The 14,237-nt window shown below is 37.1% G+C and overlaps 1 protein-coding gene across 1 annotated transcript; it reads left to right on the top strand.

The window, feature by feature from the left end:
• Positions 1-12,929: 12,929 nt before the first annotated feature.
• LOC103680794 (olfactory receptor 2M4-like) lies at positions 12,930-13,897 on the top strand. The gene has a single exon (XM_008710275.1). The coding sequence runs from the start codon at positions 12,962-12,964 to the stop codon at positions 13,895-13,897; it is 936 nt and encodes a 311-aa protein (XP_008708497.1). The 5' UTR covers positions 12,930-12,961.
• The last annotated feature ends 340 nt before the right edge of the window (positions 13,898-14,237 follow it).

Here is a 14,237-nt window from a genome sequence, read left to right as displayed (position 1 = left end):
CAGAGAACAAAAGCCCAGAAAAAACAGTTCTCACTGTGCCCATCCCCCTCCACAGGGGGCAGAGCAACTCTGCCCAAACAGGGTTGCCTGAGTATCAGCAAGGCAGACTTCTCTCCCAGAAGGCAAGCTGAAAGAACAAGAAGCCCACATCCCTAAGGTCCCTATAAAACAGGTGCATTTTGCTTGGGTCCTGGTCAATAATTTGGGCTCTGTACATCCCTGCAAACACACCTCATCAGAATGACAAGGAGGAGGAACCCCCATCAAAGGAAAGAAATAGAGATTGTGGCCTCTGCCACAGAACTAATGGATATGGATATAACAAAACTGTCAGAAATGGATTTCAGAGTAACAATTGTAAAGATGATGTATAGGCTTGAGAAAAATATTAACGAAAATATACAATCTCTAAGGGCTGAAGTGAGAAAGAATCTGGTGGAAATTAAGAATCCTATGAATGAAAGGCAGTCTAAACCAGCTGCTCTGACAGCCAGGGTTAATGAAGCAGAAGAACGAATTAGTGAGTTAGAGGATGAGATGATAAAAAAGAAGGAAAGAGAAGAAACATGGGTAAAGAAATGTTGCTTTCAAGAAAAAAGGCTATGGGAGATTACAGACTCAATGAAATGTTCCAATGTGAGAATCATGGGCATCCCCGAGGGAGTGGAGGAAGAGAGAGGTCAAGAAGAGATATTTGAACAAATTGTAGCTGAGAACTTCCCTAATCTGGTGAAGGAAACAAGCATTTGTGTCCAAGAGGCAGAGAGGACCCCTCGCAAGATAAATGAGAACAGACCAACAACACGACATATCATAGTACAATTTGCAAATCTTAGATCCAAAGAAATAACCTTGAAAGTGGTGAGAGGGAAGAGAGTACCCAAGTACAGAGGGAGGAACATCAGAATAATGTCATAACTGTCTACAGAGACCTGGCAAGCCAGAAAAGGCTGCCAAAACATATCGAGAGCACTAAGTGAGAACATGCAACCAAGGAACCTTTATTCAGCAAGGCTGTCATTCAGAATGGATGGAGAGACAAGGACTTTCCTAGACCAGCAGAAACTAAAAGAATATGTGACCAGAAAGCCATCCCTACAAGCAATATTAAAAGAAGTTCTATAAAAGTAAAAAGACTCCAAAAGTGAAAAGAACAGAAATTTACAGAGACAATCTATAGAAACGAGGACTTCACAGGCAACATGACAACATTAAAATAATATATCTCAAAAATCACTCTCAATGTGAATGGCCTCAATGCTCCCATGAAATGCCACAGGGTCGCAGATTGGATAAAAAGACATGACCCATCCATATGCTGTCTAAAAGACCCATTTTGTTTTTTTTTTTTTAAATGATTTTTTATTATATTATGTTAGTCACCATACAGTACATCCCCGGTTTCCGATGTAAGGCTCGATGATTCATTAGTTGTGTATAACACCCAGTGCACCATGCAATACGTGCCCTCCTTAGTACCCATCACCGGTCTATCCCATTCCCCCACCCTCCTCCCCTCTGAAGTCCTCAGTTTGTTTCTCAGAGTCCATAGTCTCTCATGTTTCATTCCCCCTTCTGATTACCCCCCCTTTCTTTATCCCTTTCTTCCCCTACCGATCATCCTAGTTCTTATGTTCCATAGATGAGAGAAATCATATGATAGTTGTCTTTCTCTGCTTGACTTATTTCACTTAGCATTATCTCCTCCAGTGCTGTCCATGTTGTAGCAAATGTTGAGAACTCGTTCTTTCTGATAGCTGAGTAATATTCCATTGTATATATGGACCACAACTTCTTAATCCAGTCATCTGTTGAAGGGCATCTCGGCTCCTTCCACGATTTAGCTATTGTGGACATTGCTGCTATGAACATTGGGGTGCATATGGCCCTTCTCTTCACTACGTCTGTATCTTTGGGGTAAATACCCAGTAGTGCAATGGCTGGATCATAGGGTAGCTCAATTTTTAACTTTTTAAGGGACCTCCACACTGTTTTCCAGAGTGGCTGTACCAACTTGATTCCCACCAACAATGTAGGAGGGATCCCCTTTCTCCACATCCTCTCAACAATTGTTGTTTCTTGCCTTGTCTATTTTTGCCATTCTAACTGGCATAAGGTGGTATCTCAGTGTGGTTTTGATTTGAATTTCCTTGATGGCTAATGATTTTGAACATTTTTTCATGTGTCTCTTAGCCATTTGTATGTCTTCATTGGAAAAGTGTCTGTTCATATCTTCTGCCCATTTTTTGATTTGTTTATTTGTTTCTCGTGTATTGAGTTTGAGAAGTTCTTTGTAGATCTTGGATACCAGTCCTTTATCTGTAGTGTCATTTGCAAATATATTCTCCCATTCTGTGGGCTGCCTCTTAGTTTTTCTGACTGTTTCCTTGGCTGTGCAGAAACTTTTAATCTTGATGAAGTCCCATAAATTCATTTTATCTTTTGTTTCTCTTGCCTTTGGGGATGTGTCATGAAAAAGGTTGCTTTGGCCGATGTCGTAGAGGTTGTTGCCTATGTTCTCCTCTAGAATTTTGATGGATTCCTGTCTCACATCGAGGTCTTTCATCCATTTGGAGTTTATTTTTGTGTATGGTGTGAGATAGTGGTCAAGTTTCATTCTCTTGCATGTAGCTGTCCAATTTTCCCAGCACCATTTATTGAAGAGACTGTCTTTTTCCCACCGGATGTTTTTTCCTGCTTTATCAAATATTAGTTGCCCAAAGAGCCGAGGGTAAAAGACCCATTTTGAACCTAAAGATACATCCAGACTGAGAGTGAAGAGATGGGGAACCATTTTTCATGCCAATGGACCTCAAATGAAAGCTGAGGTAGCAATTCTCATAAAGACAAATTAGATTTTAAGCTAAATACTGCAGTCAGAGATACAAAAGGACACTATATTATTCTTAAAGGGTCTATCCAACAAGAGGATCTAACAATTATAAATATCTATGCCCCGAACAGGGGAGCAGATAGATACATAAGCCAACTCTTAATCAGAATAAAGAGACATACAGATAATAATACATTAATAGTAGGGGACCTCAACACTCCACTCTCAGTAATAGACAGATTATCTAAGCAGAAAAGCAACAGTGAAACAAGAGCTTTGAATGACATACTGGAGCAGATGGACCTCATAGATATATACAGAACACTACACCCTAGAACAACAGAACAGTCACTCTTTTTGAATGTACATGGAACTTTCTCCAGAACAGACCATATATTGGGTCACAAAACAGGTCTCAACAGATACTAAAAGACTGAGATTATTCCCTGCATATTCTCAGACCACAATGCTTTGAAACTGGAACTCAATCACAAGGAAAAATTTGGAAGAAACTCAAACGCTTGGAAACTAAGAACCATCCCGCTTAAGAATGATTGTGTAAACCAGGGAATTAAAGAACTTAAGCAGTTTATAGAAACCAATAACAATGAAAACACAATGGTCCAAAACCTATGGGAATCTGCAAAGGCAGTCCTCAGGGAAACATAAATAGCCATCTAAGCCTCACTCAAAAGAATAGAACAATCTAAAATGCAGTCTTTATATTCCCACCTTAAGAAGCTAGAGATGGAACAGAAGAACAGGCATAAGCCTCACACGAAAAGACAATTGAGTAAGATTAGAGCAGAAATTAATGAATTAGAAACCAGAAATATAGTAGAGCAGATCAACAAAACTAGAAGCTGGTTCACTGAAAGAATTAATAAGATCGATAAGCCAGTGGCCATATTTATTCAAAAGAATAGAGAAAGGACCCAAATTAATAAAATTATGAATGAAAGGGGAGAGATCATGACCAACACCAAGGAAATAGAAACAATCATTAGAAACTATTATCAGCAACTATATGCTAATAAATCAAGCAATCTGGAAGAAATGGATGCCTTCCTCGAAATGTATAAACTACCAAGACTGAAACAGGAAGAAATTGATCGATAAATAAATAGACCGATTAACAGTGAAGTGACTGAAGCAGTGATCAAAAACCTCCCAGAAAACAAGAGTCCAGGGCCTGTTGGATTCCCAGGGGGAATTCTACCAAACATACAAAGAAGAACTAATTCCTATTCTCCTGAAGCTGTTTCAAAAAATAGAAACAGAAGGAAAACTACCAAACTCATTCTATGAGGCCAATATTACCATGATCCCCAAACCAGGCAAAGGCCCAATTAAAAGGAGAATTACAGACCAATTTCCCTGATGATATGGATGCCAAAATTCTCAAAAAGATCCTAGCTAAGAGGATCCAAGATTACATTGAAAGGATTATCCCTCACAACCAAGTGGGATTCATCCCTGGGATGCAAGCGTGGTTCAACATTCACAAACTGCTCAGTGTGATAGATCACATTAATAAGAGAAGAGACAAGAACTGTATGATCTTCTCAATTGATGCAGAAAAGCATTTAACAAAATACAGCATCCTTTCCTGAATAAAACCCTTCAGAGTGTAGGGATAGAGGGTACCTTCCTCAATTTCATAAAAACCATCTATGAAAAACCTACAGCAAATATGATTCTCAATGGGGAAAAGCTGAGAGCCTTTCCCTTAAGATCAGGAACACAACAAAGATGCCCACTTTCGCCATCATTGATCAATATAGTATTAGAAGCCCTTGCAACAGCAATCAGACAATGAAAAAGAATAAAAGGTATTCAAATTGGCAAAGAAGAAGTCAAACCCTCTGTTTTTGCAGATGACATGATACTTTATATGGAAAACCCCAAAGACTCCACCCCCAAATTGCCAGAACTCATACAACTATTTAGTAATGTGGTGGGATACAAAATCAATGCTCAGAAACCAGTTGCATTTCTATACCCTAACAATGAGACTGAAGAAGGAGAAATTAGGGAATTGATTCCATTTTCAATAGCACCAAAACCGTAAGGTATCTCGGAATAAACCTAACCAGACTGGTAAAGGATCTATACTCTAGAAACTACAGAACTATGATGAAAGACATCGAAGAAGAGAAAAAAGGTGGAAAAATATTTCATGCTCATGGATTGGAAGAATAAACATAGTTAAAATGTCTATGCTACCCAGAGCAATCCACACTTTCAATGCCATTCTGATCAAAATAACAATGACATTTTTCAAAGTGCTGGAACAAACAATCCTATAATTTGTGTGGAACCAGAAAAGACCCTGAATCACCAAGGAAATATTGAACAAGAAAAACAAAGCTGGGGTCATCACATTGCCTGATTTCAAACTATACTACAAAAATTGACAAGGCAAGAAACAACAAATCAAAACCACACTGAGATACCACCTTAAGCCTGTTAGAATGGGAAAAATTGACAGGGCAAGAAACAACAATTGTTGGAGAGGATGTGGAGAAAGGGGATCCCTCCTACATTGTTGGTGGGAATGCAAGTTGGTACAGCCACTCTGGAAAACAGTGTGGAGGTCCCTTAAAAAGTTAAAAATTGAGCTACCCTATGATCCAGCCATTGCACTACCGGGTATTTACCCCAAAGATACAGACGTAGTGAAGAGAAGGGCCATATGCACCCCGGTGTTCATAGCAGCATTGTTCACAATAGCTAAATCATGGAAGGAGCTGAGATGCCCTTCAACAGATGACTGGATTAAGAAGCTGTGGTCCATATATACAATGAAATATTACTCAGCTATCAGAAAAAACAAATTCTCAACATTTGCTGCAACATGGACAGCACTGGAGGAGATAATGTTAAGTGAAATAAGTCAAGCACAGAAAGACAATTATCATATGATTTCTCTCATCTATGGAACATAAGAACTAGGATGATTGGTAGGGGAAGAAAGGGATAAAGAAAGGGGGGTAATCAGAAGGGGGAATGAAACATGAGCGACTATGGACTCTGAGAAACAAACTGAGGTCTTCAGAGGGGAGGGGGTTGGGGGAATGGGATAGACTGGTGATGGGTAGTAAGGAGGGCACATATTGCATGGTGCACTGGGTGTTATACGCAACTAATGAATCATCGAACTTTACATCGGAAACCGGGGATGTACTGTATGGTGACTAACATAATATAATAAAAAATCATTAAAAAAAAAGGGAGGGCACATATTGCATGGAGCACTGTGTGTTATGCACAATGAATCATCGAACACTACATCAAAAACTAATGATGTACTGTGTGGTAAAAAACATATCATAATTTTAAAAAGATTTTATCTATTTATTTGAGAGAGAGAGAGAGAGAGAGCACAAGCAGCTGAGCGACAGAGGGAGAGGGAGAAACAGACTCCCCACTGAACAGAGAGCCCAATGCAGGGCTTAATTCCAGGCCTCTGGGATCATGACCTGAGCCAAAGGCAGATACTTAAGGGACTGAGCCCACCAGGCTCCCCAGTTGCTCTCTATCCTTAAGACTGAATTCTGATAAATTACAATTTTTCAATTATAGCTTGAATATTTTTGCCAGATAAAATATTATAGCCTGGTAATTTAGAAAATCATTTGAACAATAATTATTATTGATATAGGCATGCCATATACAATCTATGGGGCAAAGTTATACTAATAAACTATTTCTTGTTTATCAGATATTAAAATTTATCTAGTGTTCTGTATTTTGATTTCCTTAATCTGACCATCTGGCAACCTGTGCCTGGATTTAACTTTCACAAGATCTACTTTGCTGTGTTTGTAGTCTCTGACAAAATTGAGTAGATAGGTAATTCTAAGGGTCTTGGAACACCATTTACTTTTGTGTAAGTGATGTTTTTTGACATTCTTATAAATAGTTGTACTTTTGAAGTTTTATGTTATTTATTTGGTGAATTAAACAAAACTGAATTTATTATATTGTTTTTATCTAGCAATATTACCAAAATCAATTAAAAATTCTATTATTTACATTATTTTTTTACATCTTAACAAAATTATATTAATTTTTATTTCTTTAGATTCAATTACCCAACATACCTTTCATCATTAGTTTTTGGTGTAGCTCTCAATGATACATCAGCTGTGTACAATACCCAGTGCTCTTCATATTGCATGCCCTCCTTAATGCCCATCACCCAGTTAATATCCACCCACCCACCTCCCCTTCTACCACCCTCAGTTTGCTTAAAAGAGTCAAGAGTCTCTCAAGGTTTGTCCCTCTCTCTGATTTCCTCTCATTCAGTTTTCCCTCCCTTCCCTGATGGGCCTCTACACTGTTTCTTATATTCTCCATATTAGTGAAACCATAATTGTCCTTCTCTGATTAACTTATTTCACTTAGCAGAGTACCCTTCCTTCCTATTCATGTAAATGTAAATGGTAAGTGTTCATCCTTTCTGATGGCTGAATAATACTCTGTTGTATATATGAACCACATATTCTTTATCCATTCATCTGTTGATGTTTATATCACAGCAACTTCCACAATTTGGCTATTGTGAACATTGCTGACATTAGCATTGTGGTGCATTTGCCCCTTTTTTCACTATATCTGTAACTTTGAGGTAAATACCCGGTAGTACAATTATTGGGTTGTAGGGTAGCTCTATCTTTAACTTCTTGAGGAAACTCCATACTGTTTTCCAGAGTGGCTGTACCAGCTTGCATTCCCACCAATACTGGAAGATGGTTCCCCTTTCTCCACATCCTCTCCAACATTTGCTGTTTCCTGTCTTGTTAATTTTTTTAAATTAATTCTTACTGGTATGAGGTGGTATCCCATTATGGTTTTGATTTATATTTCCCTGATGCCAAGTGATGTTGAGCATTTTTTTCAGTGTGTCTGTTGGTCATTTGTATGTCTTCTTTGGAGAAGTGTCTGTTCACGTTTTCTGCCCATTTCTTGAGTGGATTCTTTGGTTTTTGTGTGTTGAGTTTGAGAGATTCTTTGTAGAACTGGGATACTAAGCCTTTACCTGTTATGTCATTTGCAAATATCTTCTCTTTGTCAAAGATTAGTTGGAGTTGAGGGTCCATTTCTGGATGCTTTATTCTGTTCCATTGATCTATGTGTCTGTTTTTTGTGACAATACCATGTTGTCTTGATCACAGAAATCACAGAGGGAGACAAACCATGAGAGACTCTGGACTCCAGGAAACAAACTGAGGGTTGCAGAAGGGAGGGGTGGGGGGATGGGGTAGACAAGTGATGGATATTGAGGAGGACATGTTACATAAATTTGAACATAATGTCATGCTATCAACTACTAGAGATTCTAACACTTTTTTGATAAGACTTTAAGTGTTGGATTTTTATACTATTTTATTTGTTAGCTTTATGAGGAACTACATTGTTTTAGATAGCAAGTGATCTAAAGTAAATGTCAATTGTAGTTCTGAATGTAGTATGGAAGAAAAGCAGTCATATAAAATTTGATATATGCTATAGTAAATGTTTCCATATGGGCTATACAGATACATAGAAACAATGCTCAATACAGCCTTGCTTATCAGGACAGGTTCCTGCAGAAGGGGTCTTAAAGGACAATAATAAATTATGCAACTTGATTGTACATGGAACAAAGCAGATACTTAAGGAGATAAACTTGGAAAAGTCATGGAGATGTGAAGAAATAAGTTGTTTCACAGAGAAACTTGAATAACAGAGAGTTGAAAAGTGAAACCAGAAAGATAAAAGCAAAATCATAAATTCCCTGCATTGAAGTATAATTTTTATCTTGAAATTTACAAAGGGTCACAAGGTAATTTTAAGTAAGGAGAAGGTGCTAATCTTTGCATTTTAGAAATGTGATTGCTTTAGGCAAATGGCAGATTTTTGAGTGGAGAGAAGCATGGCATGAAGATAGAACCATTATAAAGTTAGTATAGTGAATAAAGGACAATTAGTACAATGCAAAGAGAATATAGTGTAAGTGCCTGTCAAAGTTTTGATTGTGAAGGCATCCATATCAAAAGACATCCATCTAAAATAAACATGCTGTCAGCTGTATGACACATTTACTAGCAAAACAGCTGGATAATGAGCTAGCCCCCTTTTCTCCCCTCCCAACATCCATGAAGTTCTCTTTTCAGAAAACCCTGGGCAACCTGGATAACTGACCACTTCGTTGACCATGCCCTAATTTCCTGAGCCCTAATTCCCACTCTTGTGCTTCAAAGTAGCCAAAATTAAGTGACCCATTGAAACCCCAGACACACTATCCATGAGCCCTAATAAAGGCAGACCCCAAATCCTCTCGTCCTCTCTCTCCACAATTTCATTCTGTGGCATGGAGTGTACCCTCAGGAATTGTTAAGTGTCTTCCTCCTCAAAGTTCCCTGATGATTTTTGCTGAAGTACATCCAGTGATCATAACAAGAACCACAAGGGCCAGTCCAGCCACAGCATTGGCCCCAATGGAGGAAAAGTGTGTGGAGTCTCATTATGACTAATAGGGACTTAAGCAAGTGCCTCAGACCTTCCCAGGCATTAGCATCACTATTCACAGGCTGGGACCAACACAACAGATATATCCTAGGAAGGTGATATCCATAAAATCTTTGGATCCATATGAATTGTTAATCACATTTCCACATAGATTTAAGCTTCTATGAGTTTACTTACATTTTATTTTACTTTGCAATACATAATTCCTGTTTTAATTCTAACTTTATTTTTTAAATTAATAAATATTAAGCTTCATCACTATTAGCACTATTTGCTTCCTAAAGAAAAATAGGAAGCCATAATTTAAGACTTTACAAGTTAAAAAATGGCATATATTAATAAATTTAACTCAAATCTAGGGGTCCATATGGATTTTGTTTCTGAGGAGAGTTTATGAAGAGGGCAAGCCCTTCTACAATTAAACTCAAAGGACTCAATATTCTGTGGAGGTAAAGGATTTACAGTCCAAGGTACCATGAAATGGCTCATTTTCTGGAAATGTGGGTCCTTTTGGACCATCTGAGTAATTGTTGTTGACTATTTTCAATAAGACGCAGAAGAAAAGGTTATCATTTTCAAGAAGTCCTAGAATTTATTTGGTGAAGATATATCCTGATCACCAACTGTAAGTTTAACAAGTAAGACAAACTCTTCTTTTTTTGAGAATCCGTTACCTTCTTTATTGAGCTCGAATAGCTTTTGGTGTTTTTAAAAAAAAATGAGATAATGTATATAACAGTTTTTTATAACATTATAAAAGATTACACAAGTATAAATATTCATCACTCTGTGTATTAAAATTATCATGCATACTTTTTATAAATTCCCCATATTGTTGGCAGATATTCACAACACCCTGAGAATGCCATAATTCCTTCACACTTCTGGGCTCTTTTTCTCCTTTATGCAAAAATAAGGGAGAAGAGAAAGAAGAGACTCATTCTCCTTAATAATTACATTATGTTGAAATTATTAAAAGAATAATTATTTAAGCCTTTATGATGAACATAAGTATCTTCCAGTTAGTAGATATAAACGTTAATGTCTTCACAGAAATAGTTACATATGATGGCCTATATATATTGCTTTAAAAGAGACTTAATGAAAATTCAGACTTGAAACATTCCTTAGAAACCACCTAGTGCAAATTTTTAGTTTATAAATTACAGAGGGAAGTGATTTGGCTCAAAACAGAACCCAGTTTCCTTACTTATGTTCTGTATACTTTATAAAATATACCAATCAATGAAATTTTCCAATGCAATACAATAAAGGTGAAAAAATAATTCAGTGATATTTAATTTAGCTAAATTGTACAGTATGTGAAACTTTTCTAAAATCTGGAACTATGGAATATGCTGGGATATGTAGAGGGAATCTTCAGGTCAGTCTATATCACAAGGTGAAAAGCTAGACCCAGTGTAGTTGGGCATTCTCCCAAATATCTGTGCTCACCTAAATCCCTCCACTAGGTCTATGATTTATGCTGTCTCTCCTTCTTCTATTTCCATCAATATTTCAAAGTCTCTAATTATCACAGTCCATTTCTCCTTAATGTTTTTTTCTCTTTCTATTTTTAGCTCTATTTTATCATTCACTTTCCTCATATATCTTTACTTCTCTTCCACATACTCAACTTCTTTCTCATTAAGTAACTTCTTCAGAATATCCTTTTTTAAATTTTTCATCTCCTTTGGTCTTCTTCATTTTCCATTAATAGTTGGCATGAAAGAATGGAAAAGCACCAAGTTGCTCTAGCTAGGATGTGAGAATTTTTGAAATTTCATATAAAATGGTGGCACTTATGAAACTGTAAATCTCATTTTTGCATTAAAAGAACAAGGAAAGAAGCTGGCAATTCTTTATGTTGACTACTTGGGAACAAGACTGTATTTATTATACATTTAAGTAGTTATCAATATATTGATATATTTTTATTGCAGGAAATTTAGATTTTCTCAGTACATATTTATCATGAAAACAGGTGAAATTGTCAAGTACATATTATTTATGCAAATAAATAAATATGAGATATAAAAGGAGTTATTCTCTGGTTTCAATATTTGGCATATATCATTCTTTAAGGCACTTTGCTATACACAAATGTTAGAACTGACTGGGAATGAAACTGTTCTCCTGGAATACTGGTCTAACATTTCAATTCTATGAAAGTAAATAAAGTCATGCCATTTCTGTGTGTCATTAAAATAATCCAAAAGGTCTTTATCAATTAGTTTACCTACTTTTAGAAGATTAGCTATAAATAACAGAAGTTCATTTGAAATATCAGTATATAAACAGCATATTTCCTAGGGAAAATTAAACAACAAACAGATTTCAAACTAATTTACCCATCATAAGTAGAATATTGTGATAGTCACAGGCCATATACCACTAAAATCTAACCTACAGAATAGTTCTTAGGTACCTTCTCTGTCCTTAGAAATATACATTACTTAATTTGATGTACATAGTAATACATCTAAGTTGTGATACTAAATAGAAAAAAATTCCTTGATAATCACTTAATTTTAAAAAATTGAATTATGCTATTCTGGCTCTGTGATCTGATTCCTACACATATCCTGGCTCATTTTTGCAGTGCAGTCTGTACCACGTTCTAGTACATCCCTGATTCTGCCCATCTTGAACTGCAATAGGTTGGTTATTTCTCAGATTGATGCCTTCACTTACTGTTGTGGAACTCATACTCCTTCACTCTCCAAAATAGCACATTGCAGTGAAGTTTTTAAAGAATACAGAGGGGTTCTCTTTTGTTCCCTAGAGATGATGCCATTCAACTTACTTAATTGCAACAAGTTGAAATCAATTTCTCAAAAACAACCAAACAAACAAAAAGGAAAACAAAAAACAATAGAACAAAGGCTCTTCTACCCATACCAGTTGGGAGAAACAAACTTATTTTCAAAAGAGAAATGAATATACTTTTATTTCTTAGGAAAATAGTTTAATGGATGTTTATATTAAGACAGGACTCCAAGGCTTTGTCTGAGATGAAAAAGTTAAAGTGTACAGTATTAAATCCTTCTTCTAATTAAGATATACAGGTCCCCTTATGGAGATAATGATATTGGTCCCATACAGTCTTTCACTGGGCTGGTGTGACACAATGAGAAGCAGATGGGATTATATGGGGAATCAAGGGAACAGGAATTCTACAGTTATTGAGAACACAAGGTAGAGACATGAGAGGACAAAACTATATAATGGTGAGAAGGGAATTTTCTGTGATCAGGTGCACTCATAAAATCACCAAAAGATACATGATACCTCTTTTTCTACTAGGTTCTCTATTGACCTGCAACTGTGGGTAAGTCAGAAACTTTTATAGACTTCAGTTTTCTTTCAGTAAAATAAATAAAAGTTTTTCTTTGTAGAGTTTAAACGAGGAAACATCTAGAAAGCACTGGATCGAGTCACATAATTTTTTGTAACTAAAAGGGAATTAACTGAAGTTTGGTGACAAGGTCGTACTTATGTGTCTAGTACACCACACACTTGAAGGCGTTGCCACAGTATTCATTTGAAAATCAAGCTAATAAATAAGCTTGGGTCTTCTCTGGAAATTCCAGATAAGGCAAATTATCTAGAATGATGTGGAGAAACCAGACATTCAGCTCTGACTTCATCCTGCTAGGAATCTTCAATTACAGCCCCACCCACATCTTCCTGTTCTCCCTGGTCATGGGCATCTTTTCAGTGGCATTCTTGGGAAACACTGCTATGGTTCTCCTCATCTACCTGGACACCCATCTCCACATCTCTATGTACTTCCTCCTCAGCCAACTCTCCCTCATGGACCTCATGCTCATCTGTACTACTGTACCCAAGATGGCCTTCAACTACTTCTCTGGCAGCAAGTCAATATCGCTGGCAGGTTGTGGAGCCCAGATATTCTTCTGTGTGTCCCTGCTTGGAGCTGAATGTTTCCTGTTGGCTGTCATGGCCTATGACCGTTATGTGGCTATATGCCACCCACTTCGATACACCATCCTCATGAATCAGAAACTCTGTGCCCTCATGACTGTTGCTTCCTGGATCTTGGGCTTTCTTGATGGCATTATTGTACTTGTAGCAGCCCTGTCACTCTCTTATTGCAGCTCTCTGGAAATTCATCACTTTTTCTGTGATGTTGCTGCCCTTTTCCCTCTATCTTGCACAGACACCTCTGCTTTTGAGAGACTGCTCTTCATCTGCTGTGTGGTGATGCTAATATTACCAGTCTCCGTGATCATTATTTCCTATTCATATGTCCTTCAAGCTGTTATCTGCATGAGCTCTACAGAAAGTCGCCGCAAAGCCTTCACCACCTGCTCCTCCCACCTGTCTGTGGTCGGACTCTACTATGGTGCAGCCATGTTCATGTACATGAGACCAGCTTCTAACCATACACCAGACCAGGACAAGATAGTATCTGTCTTCTACACCGTCCTCACCCCCATGCTGAACCCTCTCATCTACAGTCTCCGCAATAAAGAGGTATCCAGGGGACTTCGGAAACTATTGAGGAAAGGAAAGTTAGTGTAACTTCATTAAATATATTTGAATGTTGACTCTATTCAACATCCATTTCCTTCTAATTGGACTTCTTTTCCACTTTTGTTCAATTTTAACATAGCTTAATTTGGTATAATATCATGCAAAATTATAGGTAAAGTAGATTGGGTTTGGAGATAATCATAGATTACCATTTTATCCCCAGTGAATTTCAGTTATATCACTGGTCGTTAAGTATGAGTACTTAACTTTAGAATACCTGACTTTGAATGTGGTATAATTATGATGATCTTAGCTTTATCTAAGAAAAAAACTTGAGTCCATCCACTGATTTTTGCTGTGCTTTCCTCATTGTTTAAGGATTATTTAA

Source organism: Ursus maritimus, unplaced genomic scaffold (genome assembly GCF_017311325.1).
Source record: "Ursus maritimus isolate PB19 unplaced genomic scaffold, ASM1731132v1 scaffold_5, whole genome shotgun sequence".
Lineage (NCBI taxonomy): Eukaryota > Metazoa > Chordata > Mammalia > Carnivora > Ursidae > Ursus > Ursus maritimus.
The sequence above is the reverse complement of the archived record's forward strand: the minus strand, read 5'-3'. Positions and strand labels throughout refer to the sequence as shown.

Excerpts from the sequence above, each read along its gene's own strand:
- LOC103680794 (XM_008710275.1), top strand. The coding sequence starts at position 12,962 with ATGATGTGGAGAAACCAGACATTCAGCTCTGACTTCATCCTGCTAGGA.